General features: G+C 60.2%; 1 protein-coding gene across 1 annotated transcript in view; it reads right to left on the reverse strand.

Annotated features, from left to right (window-relative positions):
* Positions 1-13,097, reverse strand: part of COL16A1 (collagen type XVI alpha 1 chain) — a 136,885-nt gene that overhangs the window by 82,433 nt on the left and 41,355 nt on the right. Inside the window, exons 21-37 of the mRNA XM_075060881.1 lie at positions 12,536-12,580; positions 11,759-11,794; positions 11,060-11,176; positions 10,263-10,298; positions 9,079-9,114; positions 8,751-8,879; positions 7,326-7,370; positions 6,799-6,834; positions 6,037-6,090; positions 4,876-5,007; positions 4,401-4,436; positions 3,928-4,035; positions 3,100-3,222; positions 2,947-3,000; positions 2,818-2,859; positions 1,934-1,969; positions 529-582 (exon numbers count right to left, since the gene is read on the reverse strand). Of these exons, the coding sequence (XP_074916982.1) occupies positions 529-582; positions 1,934-1,969; positions 2,818-2,859; positions 2,947-3,000; positions 3,100-3,222; positions 3,928-4,035; positions 4,401-4,436; positions 4,876-5,007; positions 6,037-6,090; positions 6,799-6,834; positions 7,326-7,370; positions 8,751-8,879; positions 9,079-9,114; positions 10,263-10,298; positions 11,060-11,176; positions 11,759-11,794; positions 12,536-12,580 (1,119 nt within the window). The remainder of the gene's footprint in view (positions 1-528; positions 583-1,933; positions 1,970-2,817; positions 2,860-2,946; positions 3,001-3,099; positions 3,223-3,927; positions 4,036-4,400; positions 4,437-4,875; positions 5,008-6,036; positions 6,091-6,798; positions 6,835-7,325; positions 7,371-8,750; positions 8,880-9,078; positions 9,115-10,262; positions 10,299-11,059; positions 11,177-11,758; positions 11,795-12,535; positions 12,581-13,097) is intronic.

Raw genomic sequence — 13,097 nt, forward strand, 5'->3', positions numbered from 1 at the left:
ACGGGGCTGCAGCAGAGCGCAGTTCCAGGGCCTTCAGTCTGGGGGCAGCAGGGGGCAAATAATAGGGACACAGTCCCAGCCCCAAAACTCCCTCCACCCCGTTCCCAACAGGGCCAGGAGCTGGACTCCAGCAGCCCTGCAGCCGTCTGGCAGGATCCCCGGCCAACTCCTGGCTTATCCTGTGTGCTAAACCGCGGCTACACCATTGTGTCTGGCCACTCGCTGGAGCCTCCTGCCCTGTGGCTTTGCCCAGCGCCATTCAGCAGCCACGCGTGGAGGATATCGGTGTTAATGGCTGCAGCCTGCACAGTTAAGAGCAGGAGCAGGGCTGGCTGGGGGCCAGATCACCGTTAGGCAGCGTGCCAGCAGGATGGGCTCCACAGGCAGGGAACAGGCTGGAGCCCCATCACCCTCCCTGACAGACAACAGCTCCTGGCCGGGGATCTGTCACTGCCAGACTGTAGAACAAATCCCACGGTCATCCACAGGTGCTAGGGGAGGGCTCAGTGCTAGGCCGGGGGCTCTCACCTTGGCACCTTTCTCTCCCACGGCGCCTACCGGCCCTCGAGGTCCAGAGTGTCCCTGGGGGGCGAAAGATGACAATCAGCAACTCCCTTTGCTTTCCCTTCAGAGCGCCTGATGCCACCCGCTTTAGGAGGAGAGTCATTGGCTGCCTCTAGTGGCTGGTCCGTGTCATAGGTTAAGGAGTCTACTACTGCTGCCTGCTAACAGGTATTTGCAAAGACGACTAAAGGAGTTCAGCTGCCATCTCCCACTGGAATTCCATGTGACATGGGCTCCCAAGGGCATCAGCTCAGACGAGCCCATTAGCTGGCAGCAGCCGTAGACTCGTTAACCTCGTACATGGCCCAGCCTCAGTTCTTACCTCATGCAGGAGAGGCTCATGCTGTTAGATGTGAAGGGGTCTGTTCAAACCTTGCTAATGGCCCAAGCAGGGTGAGTTTAAGCTTCCTCATGCAGACGTCAGTGGAGGCTAAGGGAAGAGCTCAGGACTTGGCCCAGCACATGGGACCTTCAGGCCCCCTCCCCTCTTGAGGGGCAGCATGTTCCTGGAATGGCTGGGCCACAGCTCCGGGTTCCTCCAGTGACCCAGCATGTCTCCAAGCAAGCACGACTCTGAGAACATCACGTTGTGTAGTGAGATGTGTGGCACCATGTGCACCAGTGCAGCACAACGCTGGGAGACGCTATTGTGCATCGCACGAGTGGTCCAGACTGGCATTGTGTGGTGGAGTGGCTTGCAGAGTAACACAGCACCGTGCCACGCTTCCATACCACTGCCCGTGCCGCACAGTGTAACCTGTAGCAGCGTTGTGACATTACACAGAGTAATGTTGTGTAACCTTGGTGACAACGTCCTATCCAACAACAGGTAACACAGCTCGGTGTGACTCTATGCAGTGCAGGGCTGTGTCTGGCCTTGTGGAACCCTGCACGGTGTAACACTGCATACCGATGTTGTGCGACACTGCAGAGCCTCACCACTCATTGGCACGCGGGCCCCAGCACGGCAAGGAGAAGGTTAGATAATATATGGATGATATTGGGAAACTGGCCCCTTTTCAGGACGTATAAAAGCTCAGCAGTGACAAAGCATCTCTCAATTATATGATATGCCAGGCAGGATATACGGGGCCACTCCAGGGACCTGAAACGGCAGCAAAACTCTCAGTCTTGGTCATATTTTTAAGTGTCTGCACAATATGGTTTATGCTGCACGTAACAAATCCTCTTCCCAGGCACCCAACCGGCCCTGGATTCCTCTCCCTTTGCAAGGGAGGCTGGTCCTTTGAAAGGGATACTTGATGAAGGAGAAGTCTGCACCTTCCGTGTCCCCCACCCATGGAGGGACGGGCAAGGGCCTATTTCTCTTGTCAGCACGTTGGAAGGGGAGGAATGAAGACATACTCACAGTAGAACCGGGCAGGCCTGTCTCCCCGGGCTCTCCCTAAAAGACAGGGAGAACTGGTTGAGTCTCACTCTAGCAGTTGGTTCCAGCATGAAGATAGAGGTGCCAGTGGGGGTTTCCATCAGAAAATGGGGGGGATGGCAAGATGCCACCCTCCCTGCTCCCTTTGGCAGGGATCAAGCCGAGCCTGATACTCGACTTTCAACTCTTGTCTTTCCACTCAGGGTTATCCCTGATTCGGGCCATTGGCCTCAGCTGTGTTGGCATCTCCTCTGCCCACCTCGCCCCCAAATGCTTCCTCAGGTTCAATGATGTGGCGCAGCAGCAGAAGCAGGGGGAGACCCAGAGCTCCAGGCAACCTTCCCAGCAAACGTCTGGGACGGGATGAGGCTCTTCTGCAAGGCGGGGGCTGCAGAGAAGGGTCTTGTGCCCACAGATTGAGAGGGGGCAGGTGAGCAGGGACCTGCGCTGCCTGCACAGAGCACTCCAGGAGGAGACAGACACAGAGGAGCCCGGCCAGGGTGAACCGCAGAGAGGTAGTTGGTTTCGAACCAAGCAGGCAGATTAGAAGCGGATCCTGCCATGCACGGGGAGACCCTGCACAGTCCGAGGAGGAAAGTAATACCAGCTGAGCTCTGCTGGGCCATGGGAAGTGGGCAGCCACGCTCGCTCGGGGGGTGCCGGAGCCCCAGGACTCAGGGAGGCTGCAGGAGCCAGGGTGGGAGGTTGCGCAGAAGCAGTGGCACCACTGGGCAGTGCCAGAGATGAGGCGAAAGGCAGGGCTGGAGATAGCAGGGGCTGTGAGGGAAGAGGTGGCGACACGCTGCTCCTTGGGGGATGGTGCTGATGGAGCAGACTCTGGGCTACCAGCTTGCGCTGAGACTCACCTGTGGACCCTGGGCGCCGATCCCGGGGGGGCCTGGCTCGCCCTAGAGAGACCACAGACACCAGTGGATGGAACAGCCCCAGCTTTTGGCAATCCCCATTTGACAAACCCCGCTTCTGCCCACACTCACCTGCAGCCCCTTCAGACCGGGGGGCCCCTGAATCCCAGGGAGTCCAGGTTTACCCTAAAAAACACCCCCCCCCCCAAAACATTAGCCTAGGTTGTTCAGCAGGCAGCAGACATCTCTTTGAACAGGGATCTCGCCGGTGCAGGGGGCACTCACGGGTTTCCCAGGCTGTCCAACGCCCGGCAGGCCACGGTCCCCTTTGGCGCCGGGTTTTCCTGGCACCCCAACCACATCCGAGAACTCTCCCTGGAGAGTGGGGCAGGCGTCGCAAGCATCTCCCTGCGTGAGGGGGATGGAGAAAGGGGCATGGGTCAGTACACAGGAAATGGAGACCAGTGCGGCAGCTGGGGACTGAGGGAGGTGGAGGCACAGACAGCCCCTCCTCGCCCCAGAGAGTCACAGCCAGGTTCATCCCGAGGAGGATTTGAACTTGCCACCCTCGGCTTCAGAAAGCACATGCCTTGCTAACTGGGATAGAGGCACAGGGGCAGCACTGCCAGGGGCCACTAGAGAGTGGCATGCAGTACCCCTGGCAATGGCTGAGAGCCACCGTGCTAGGGAGGCACGTGGCTGGCGGGAGGACGGCGACCAGCTGTTTGTTCTGCACAGTGGATGACTTGCGGAGATGAAGATTCCCCTTTACGGAAAGGACACGAGGAATGTGTGTGTGTGGCCAGGAGAGGAACATGGGAACAGGAAAGCTGCTCCCAGCATGGGAGGGTCTCCCTGCTTGGGGGTGCCCCAGAACAGAGGGCTACTTGACCAGCTCAAACGGGCACCACCGGGAGAAGAGACACCGGCTCCACGCGGCAGTGCCAGCTCCAAAGAAGGCACAAATTGGGCGGAGGGTGTAGGGGGGGCGGGTCTCTTTTGATAGTGGGGGCCAGTACTCACCCGTAGCTTAATCCCAGATCTGACCCTTAGCAACCTGGGCTCTGGCTGCACCGACCAGCAGAGCTAGCTCTGTGGGAGGGGGGCACTCACCTTTTCACCTTTGGGCCCTGTCGGACCCCTGACACCAGGGTCACCTGAAAGCCCCGGCAGCCCCACTGAGCCCGGAGTGCCAGGGTCCCCTGGATTTCCTGCATCGCCCTGGACAGGAGAGCAGACAAAGAGGATGTGACCCAGAGGATCACAGAAATCCCGGCCTCCTGCCTCCCCTGGGTCTCTGCCCCACTCTCCTTGGAAAGCTGGGTGCCAGCAGCATCAGAGCGAGTGCTAACAGCCTGACAGCGCCACTTGTGTGATGAGTTGGGACAGGGCGACAGGGCTCATCGGCCAGACCCAGCAGCCCCAGTGACTCCCGATTCCCCAAGGAGCTGGGCACTCAGCCCAGCCCATGCGAAGCGAAGCCCCCCATGCTATGGGGGCAGGGCTGGGAGATTCCCACAGCTAGTGATCATGGGAAGCAGGAGGGGCAGGAAGCTGTTCAGTGACACCCCTTCCCTCCCTCTCACCTTCTGTCCTTTCAGTCCAGGCTCCCCAGGTTTGCCCTGGGGACACAAAACACACAAGAGAGGAAGAAACAAGCCAATCAGACGGGAAGGAATGGAGCCAGCTCTCCCCAGAGCCCCCCCCATTCCCAGGGCAATGACAGCACCCTTTAACAGAGAGGCCCCGAGGATGCATTCCAGGAGGGAGTCAGGGACCATGCCCACAACCCCCAGCCCCTGCCCCCTGAGCACCAGCGGAAGGAGCAAAAGGCCAGGTGGACAGATGCTGGCGCTAGGCAGGGCCTGCAAGTTTGGATTAACCATTTCATTGGTGGTTCATTCAGCACCTTCACTGCCCCTCACAGGCCCCTGGCACATCAGGCAGCATTACAATACCCTCCCTCCATGCCATGCCTCCCCCTTCCTATCCCTCCTCCTTTCTCTTACCTTCACCCCTTCCCTGCCCTCCCTGCCCCCCGGATACGCCCCGCTGACTCACCGCTCTGCCAGGCGCCCCCATGCCAGGCAGGCCTGGATCACCCTTCTCCCCCGGAGCACCAGGCACGGACACCCCGATCACCTCCCCTTCGAGCGCCTCTGGAGGAGCAAGGCACTGGCCACATGGCTCTCCCTGCGAGGGACAGGCACCAGGGTCAGAGCAGGGTGGGGGCTGGGCCCCGTGTGACCTCCCTGAGTCCCCAGGCTCCTTACTGACAGTGGGGACTTCAGCAAACTCCGTATGGGTCATTTCAGCCCTGTGGGTCCTTGTACAGCCCCTGGGGAATGGGGACGGAGGGCAGCACCCGGCACCCATCAGCCCAGAAGGGAACACTGCTTCGGGCCCAGATCAGCAGGGAACAGAGGTGGTTCTCATGCAATGGCTCTTCAGCGAGATGAGTTTAGAGGTCTCAGGCCGGTTCCCAGTGGGACAGGTGCCCACAGCTCACAAGAGCCACCATGGTAAGTGGCTGCCTCTGGAGCAGCGCCTCGGAACAGGAGCTCCTCGTTCAGCCCTCCAGCTAAGGGGTTGTGGGGGACATTCGTCCCTGTGGGCCTTGCTCTGTGGTGGGAGGGAGTCCAGGAGGTATCAGCTAGCTTGGAGAGCCATGGAGCTCACAGGACAGAGGGATTTCATCCTAGCTCCACTGCTGTCACCCCGGACAGTGCTGGAGATCTCACCCCGCCTTATACAAAATGGGTCTGTCCACGCCTGGGCGGCGGGTGCCTGGCCACTCAAGCAGAGCTGCCCACTCTCACCGCTCACCACGGGTCACACGCAGTGTGCACAGGTGGAGATGGGGCCCTGGCCCCAGGGTGCCCCGGGTTTTGCTGGTGGGGAAGGTGAGCCAGGCCAGCCCGGCTTTATGTTCTGGCCAAGGCGCCAGTCTCACGCACCAGCTGCGGGGGTTTTGAGCTACATCAAGTGGCTGCAACATCTGTGCTGGCGATGCACCATCATGGAGGAGCTGGCGGGGTGGCGGTGCTCGGATGAGAGAGGGAACTCTCAGGAGACACCCTCTCACCTCAAAAGAGCTGCCGGAAAGGAGTTTCCATAAGAGGTTCAACAAGGGCACAGCTCTAGGGGTGAGCACTGGATGGGGGAGCATCCCTGGCCACCCCACCCCTTCTCCTTCTGGAACAAGGGTTTCCAGGATCTCACCTTCTCTCCTTTCAGTCCTGCAGGCCCAGTGTTCCCTCTGTCACCTGGAATTCCCTGCACAGAGAAGCAGCAGCTGAGATGAGACAAGCGCCTGTAAAGCTCTGCTCATATATGTACACATCCCTACACACACACGCAACAGGCCCCTGCAAACCCACGTGTACATACACACACCTACGTGCATACACAACAGGCCCCTGCAAACCCACACATGTACACACACACACACACACACACACACACGACAGGCCACTGCAAACCCACACAACAGGCCCTTGCAATCCCATAAGTATACACATCTATGTGCACACACAAGAGGCCCCTGCAAACCCACATGTGTACACACACACACGACAGGCCCCTGCAAACCCACACATGTATACACACACACACATACGGCAGGCCACTACAAACCCACACAACAGGCCCTTGCAATCCCATAAGTTACACACACCTATGTGCACACACAACAGGCCCCTGCAAACCCACACGGGTACACACACGCGGCTTATACACGCACGCGACAGGCCCCCGCAATCCCATATGCATACATTCTCTGTGCATGCCCACGGGACCTTCCTGAGATCCGATCCATGTCTCTGTTACCCCTCGCCCTGCACTGATTCGCTGATTCCCACCACGTTACTGACACTGCGCTCACTTGCCTCGGGAGCCTCTGCTGTTGTTGCCAGTGGGGAAACGACTAGTTCCTCACAAGAGGGTGCCCCACCCAGCCCCAGGGCATCCAGCTCCCGTACTCACAGGTTTGCCGGCCGGTCCTGTCTTTCCAACCTCTCCCTAGGAAGCAAAGCAGAGAGCGCAGGGGGTCAGGCCCAAAGGAAGGGAGAGGGATGAAGACAGTGACCACACCGACCCAGCGCTGCAAATGAGCACAGGGCCAAGAGGTTCACAATGCCATGAGTTTAGCTTTGGTGCGTCCTCAGCCTGGCTCAGGGTGTCATCGGAAAGCCGCAGATTGCCAAAGCCAGGTAGGGAGGCCCAGCCGGCAGAGTTCTCACCCCAGCAGGGAGATGGGGCTCCTCGGTGCTGCCAGCGTGGGGCAAAAGGAGCAGGGCAGGGGGCCAGAGTAGTGCCTGAGAAGTTTGGGGGTAGCAGTGAAGGAACGTTGTTATCCCCAGTGCAGAGAGGCTCTGGTGAGAGCTACAGGGAAGGGCCAGGCAGGGTTTGCTGTAACCGAGCCAACCTCCCACCTCCAAGGTTTAACCCTTCACGTTCAGAAACCCTCCACCCCCAGGGGGATCCACAGGCAGAAGGATGAGGGGACTCACCTGCTGCCCCTTGGCTCCAGCCAGCCCAGGGGCCCCGACTTTACCCTGCAAGACAAGCAAAGGATCCAAGTTACCCATTCAGCAGGAGGATCCCAAGAAGCCCAGCAGAGCCCTCCAGACAGCCCCCAGCAAACCTGGAGAGTGGTGAGCCCCTGGGAACGAACCGGGGAGGGAGCAAGGGGTTTATCCTGGCATCAGCTGGGCCGAGGCAAAATGAAAGGGGAGGGGAGAAAAGGGGCATCAGGTGTGTGATGCAGTAAGGACTGTTGTCTGGGGGATGGGAGAGCAGAGGATGACTTTAGGTGATGGACAGGACCTGAGCCTGTAACCTGAGCCAGGAAGGAGGGTGTGGGGAGTCAATACCTTTGCCCGGGAAGCTGGACAAAGGAAGAGAGCCTGTGGGAGAGGTTTTTTAGTTTCAGTTTCGGGCTGGCTGGGAAGAGGCAGGGAACCTCAGATCTGCGGTCTAAGATCCTTGCCCCCTAGAGGGACCTGACTGAGGGGTCCTGGCTGTACCTACAATCCCTTCTTGGGACTGTGTTCCTGTCGTCTAAATAAACCTTCTGTTTTACTGGCTGGCTGAGAGTCCTGGTGAATTGCAGGAAGTGGGGGGTGCAGGGCCCTGACTCCCCTACACTCTGTGACAAGGTGCCAGGCTTCTTGAGGCAGCAGGGAGAAGATGAAAGGACAAGAGGCGAAGAGGAGGGGGGCACAGGCCCTAGGGGGCTGGAGCAGAGATGGGGGTAGCAGCCAGGTTTGGATAGGAGGCTCTCTGGGGTTGGATTTAGGGTCATCTTTGCAAAGGAGGAAGCTCAAACTTTTCCCTGAGCTCAGACCTCACCATGGGCATGACCCACCCCGGAGGACCGGCCTGCGTCCTGCTCTAGTGGCTGCTCCATGTTCTCTCCGGCTGCTTGCCGGGGACTCCCACCTTTGGCTCCAGCAGTCAGAGGCCCAAGATCTGAGCACAGATGGTTGGCGGGATCTGACCCCACTGGGAGACCATCCAGGAGGCTGGCCAGGGGCTCAGATCCAGTGGGTTAGTGCAGGTAGGGAGAGCTGGGGAAGCTCTTGGCCTAGTACGCTGCATGTCCCTGGGGAGGATGGGCCATCTGGGCTGAGAGGAGCCTTCTAATGACCTCTGCGGAGCAGTGTGGGCAGGGCTCCTCACGCTGTTTGAATGCTGGGGCACTCGGTCCCTTCCCTCCCTCCCGGCAGCTTTTACCATCTGGTTCTGCTCCCCTTCTCCCATCCCTCGCTGCACACCAGAGCGGGGAGCCAGATCTGCCTTCCATGCCCCACTCAGACTGTCCCCAGCACAGTGCCGGCGTGGGGACATGCACACGCCCCGGGGATCCTGCCCGGCACAGCCTCTAGCCTGCCCATCCTCACGCTCGAGACCCAAGGAGCAGTGCATGTACTCACCGGCAGCCCAGGCAGCCCAATCCCTGTGGACCCCGGCTCCCCTTTGGGCCCCTCCTTCCCCGGAAGCTGGCCGGAGCTCTGCAGCATGGAGGCAAGAGTGACGGGATTGCACGACACGCAGGGGGCACCCTAGGGAAGGAACCAAATGGTGCAGGGTCAGACAGGCTCCCAGTGCCTCTGCGAGCCATAACAGGGTAACGGCTGCAGGCCAGACTCGGGGCTCCTCTTTGGACGGGTGGCAACCATCGACGGGGCCTGCGAGCCAAGAGGAGAAGGGGGCCGAGGACACTAAGGATGAGCAGGAGATTTAAGTGACCCGGGCACTCACCTTCTCTCCTTTTATTCCATTGATGCCAGGGTCTCCCTGAAAGAAACAAACACAGACAGGGTGTCAGAGGCAGGATGCAAAGCCCGACGCTTGCTGCCTTCAGAACATTCTTCAGCCAGCGTGGGACACTGCGGGAGAGAAAGCTGGAGGGCATGACAGCAAACTGGAGGGTTGGGATGTGCACACACTGCTCCCCTCTACTGGACAGAATACGAAGCGTTCAGCTGTGCGTGACATAGGTCCTATAGTGCTAACAGATGTGGGCGATTCTCCTGTAGCTCACACGGTAGGGAAGCAGCAAGATCTGCCTTAGCCAACGACAGCAGGGCAGCAGCTGCTGACTTGACTGCTGTCCTGCAGCTGGTGGGGAGCAGGATCAGTCCCAGTGTAACAGCGCTCTGCCCTTCTCCCAGACCAGCACAGTTGTGCACTCACCCTGGACTATTATAGACAAATCGAAGGCTTCCTTGGACTGGGGAAACGTGCCCAAGGTAACTATAGTGATGTGGCTGCATTGCTGGCGCAGATGTGCTGCCTTGGTGCAAGAAGGGAGTTGGCGTCAGAATGACTTTCCCCCGTAACTTGCCGGGGGTGCATTGGTGGAGTATAGAGGGAACCTTAGTTTCTGATTCTCCCTTTCACTGTGGGAGGGGTGGAGAAAGACCATTCTGAATCCCCCCACATCCACTGCCATCCTCTTGGGGGAAACCTGGCAGTGCCCCCACTCCCATCGTTCTGAGAACAGAGCCAGAGGGACGAAATGCCCAGGGTCCTGCTGACTGCCAGCTTTGGGGTCGGAAAGGAATTTTCCTACAGACCCTGGGGGTTTTTCCACCTTCCTCTGCAGCATGGGGCATGGGTGACTTGCAGGGGTGGATTCTCTGTAACCTGAAGTCTTTAAATCCTGATTGGAGGATGTCAGTGACTCAGCCAGAGGGTCTGGGTCTGTTACAGGAGTGGGTGGAGGAGGTTCTGCAGCCTGCCACGTGCAGGAAGTCAGAGGAGATCATCACGAGGGTCCCTTCTGACCATTAAGTCTCTGAGCGGCAGCCACTGCCCGGGGGCCCAGAGCCCTGCTGGATCAGAGGGGCCCCCAGCGCACCCCTCACTGCTCTCCATGGACAGACAGGGAATTCTGCAACAGCACGGCTAGAACCAAGGCGTCAACTCTCTGAGGCACTCACCCTGTCACCCTTAGGTCCAGGGGGCCCTGCCGTGTCCTGCAGGGGAAAAAACAAACAGGTGAGACCAACAGAAACATCCCGTGGCCGCACCTTGGCTGGGACTGGCCCCTTGCTCCTGGAGGGGAGCCAAGGGGATGCCCCAGGGGCACATTGCTGGAGCAGGATTAGGAAGGACCCTGGGGGCGGGGGAGGGAACTTGAATGGATAATAGGATGGCTAGAGTTGGGGGATGGGAAGATTAAGAAGTGGGATCCCAGCCCCTGCCCCCTGAGTCTGACTCTGCCTTTGTGGCATCAGCTCTGGGATGGGTCGCAAACCAGGAGGGCTGATTCCCTGGGTTCTGCTGACTTGGGGGCCCAAGAGCTGAGAACAGGCAGGAAGGTTCAGGCCCGATCCTGCCTCTAACTCAGACCCAAGCACAACCTCCTCGCCTCGACCCCATTGCCAGGGAGAGCAAGGCTGGAGGACAGCTGGGTGCAAGGCCTATCCGTAGTCCTAGGTGACAGCGTGGGGCAGGGAGAGGGGTGGCCCACGGCCATCGGGGGGTGAGGGGTGTGCAGGGGGCCCTGTTTTGCATAAGGACGTGCTCTAGTTAGGCAGCCAAGCAGGGCGAGGTAGCGTCCCCTGCAATTCAATGTAGGTGCAAACACCACCTCCTTCCACCACCTTCACTTTGCCCCCTCTCTTGTTTCAGCCCTCTGCTCCCCAGGCACGGAGGCGGGGATGGACGCCCGGCTCCCCGCAGAGAGGGCGTGTGGGCTCTCCTCTCAGGAGCACGGCAGCGCGTTTGGACTCACCGATTTCCCCGCTTTCCCCGGCACTCCGGGCTCTCCTTTGGGTCCCGGCTTTCCCGGGAGGCCGACAGCATGGGTCATCCCCTCGGGGATGCTGGGGCAAACTTCGCACGGATCCCCCTGCGGGAGAGAGGAGATGGTGAGACGTGGGCAGCGGCCCTGGGGACCCTCGACTTTTGTCTTTGGGAGCTGCCATTGGGTCTGTGTGGGGTGGTGACCCCACGACCCCAGAGCTCAACTGACTGACAATGGACCTGGCCCAAACCACCCTGAGCTTTGGACCCAGATCCCGACCTTGGACCAGCAGCAGGTGAGCCCATCAGGATCCTTCAATAGCCCCGGGCTGGGGGATAACCGAACGTAGGCCAGAGCAGGTTTGGAAGATGGGACAGAGAGTCAGGCTCTGAGGGGTCTTTCTGGGCTCAGGGCTGAATGGGGCGGAGAACCTAGGCAGGGCTCAGAGAAGCTGGTCCTTGCTGCTGCCTGCATCCACTTCATCTCGCCCTCCTCTCCCCAGCAAGGGCCTGGAGCCGGGAGGCAGCTCTGTGGAAAGTCTCCTGCTTCTCATCTTCCCTGAGCAGGCAGCTGTGAGGAGGCCCCACCTTGACCCCAGAGACCTGCCTCGTCTGCGGAGCCCCATGGTGCACAGAACAGAAACCAGAACAGAGCACGCCCTGCGCCAGGCCCCCGCGTGGTACCCACCTTGTCTCCCTTCAGGCCTGGGACCCCTGGCTTGCCCTGTGTGGGGAGGGAAGATGCTGGTTAGTTTAGGCCGAGCAAACCCAGTCCCAAGGCCTGGGCTGCAATGGGATAGAGGGCAGCAGCCAGACCCTGCCCCAGATCAGCCCAGCAATCCTGACCCACAGCCCCTGCTATCCCAGCCCTGGGCTCATCCCACCACAGCTCTGCTGGTGCCCCTCAGTCCTGACCCACAGCCCCTGCTATCCCAGCCCTGGGCTCACCCCACCCCCTCCCCAGCCAGTGCCCCTCAGTCCTGACCCACAGCCCCTGCTATACTAGCCCTGGGCTCACCCCACCACAGCTCTGCTGGTGCCCCTCACTCCTGACCTGCACCCCCTCTCCTTGCCACAGCGGTGCTGGGCCGGCCCCAAGCAGAGCCCCCCCGTGACATGCAGGAACATGTGCAGAATAGGTAACCCCCAGAGGGGGCCCAGGCTGGGGTCAGACATTCTGGCCTTCCTGGCCTAACAGCTAAACTTGAACCCAGCTCTCCAGAGGAGAGGTCAGGGTGTGAGCAACAAGGCTCCTGCCAGGGCGTCACCAGCCCCATGTCTCACAGCCAGGGAAGGCCACAGCTGTGGGGCCTCTGCACCCACACAGGCTCTCTCACCCCCCACCCTCGAGCTAGGCTCACAGCCCATTTCTGCTTTCCCCACCCAGCTGGGGCAGGCAGCCACACACTGCCCCCCAGCCCTCCAGTGCCCACCCCACCTCCACGGAGAGGAGCCTGCAACTTACAGGCTTCCCGGTTGAACCTCCCGGTCCAGGAGATCCGGAGTTACCCTAGAAACAGGCCACCAGAGAAACACAAACAAACTGAGCCTGGGACGGGTCTGACACCAGTGAGCACGGGAGAAATGGGCTTTGTCCGATGGGACCAGGGTCCTGGGCTCTGCCCAAAAGAGGTGTCGATACCCCTGGATAGTCCAGCCCCAGGGCCCCTGTCCACAGCCCTGCTGATGTCCCTTAGTCCAGCCCCGGGCCCCCTACCCACAGCCCTGCCCATGCCCCAGTCCCCCTATCCACAGCCCTGCCTTGCCCTGCCCCAGACCCCCTACCCACAGCCCTGCATGCCCCAGACCCCCTACCCACAGCCCTGCCCATGCCCCAGACCCCCTACCCACAGCCCTGCCCATGCCTCAGACCCCCTACCCACAAGCCCTGCATGCCCCAGATCCCCTACCCACAGCCCTGCCCATGCCCCAGACCCCCTACCCACAGCCCTGCCCATGCCTCAGACCCCCTACCCACAAGCCCTGCATGCCCCAGATCCCCTACCCACAGCCCTGCCCATGCCCCA

Source organism: Chelonoidis abingdonii, chromosome 25 (genome assembly GCF_003597395.2).
Source record: "Chelonoidis abingdonii isolate Lonesome George chromosome 25, CheloAbing_2.0, whole genome shotgun sequence".
NCBI lineage: Eukaryota > Metazoa > Chordata > Testudines > Testudinidae > Chelonoidis > Chelonoidis abingdonii.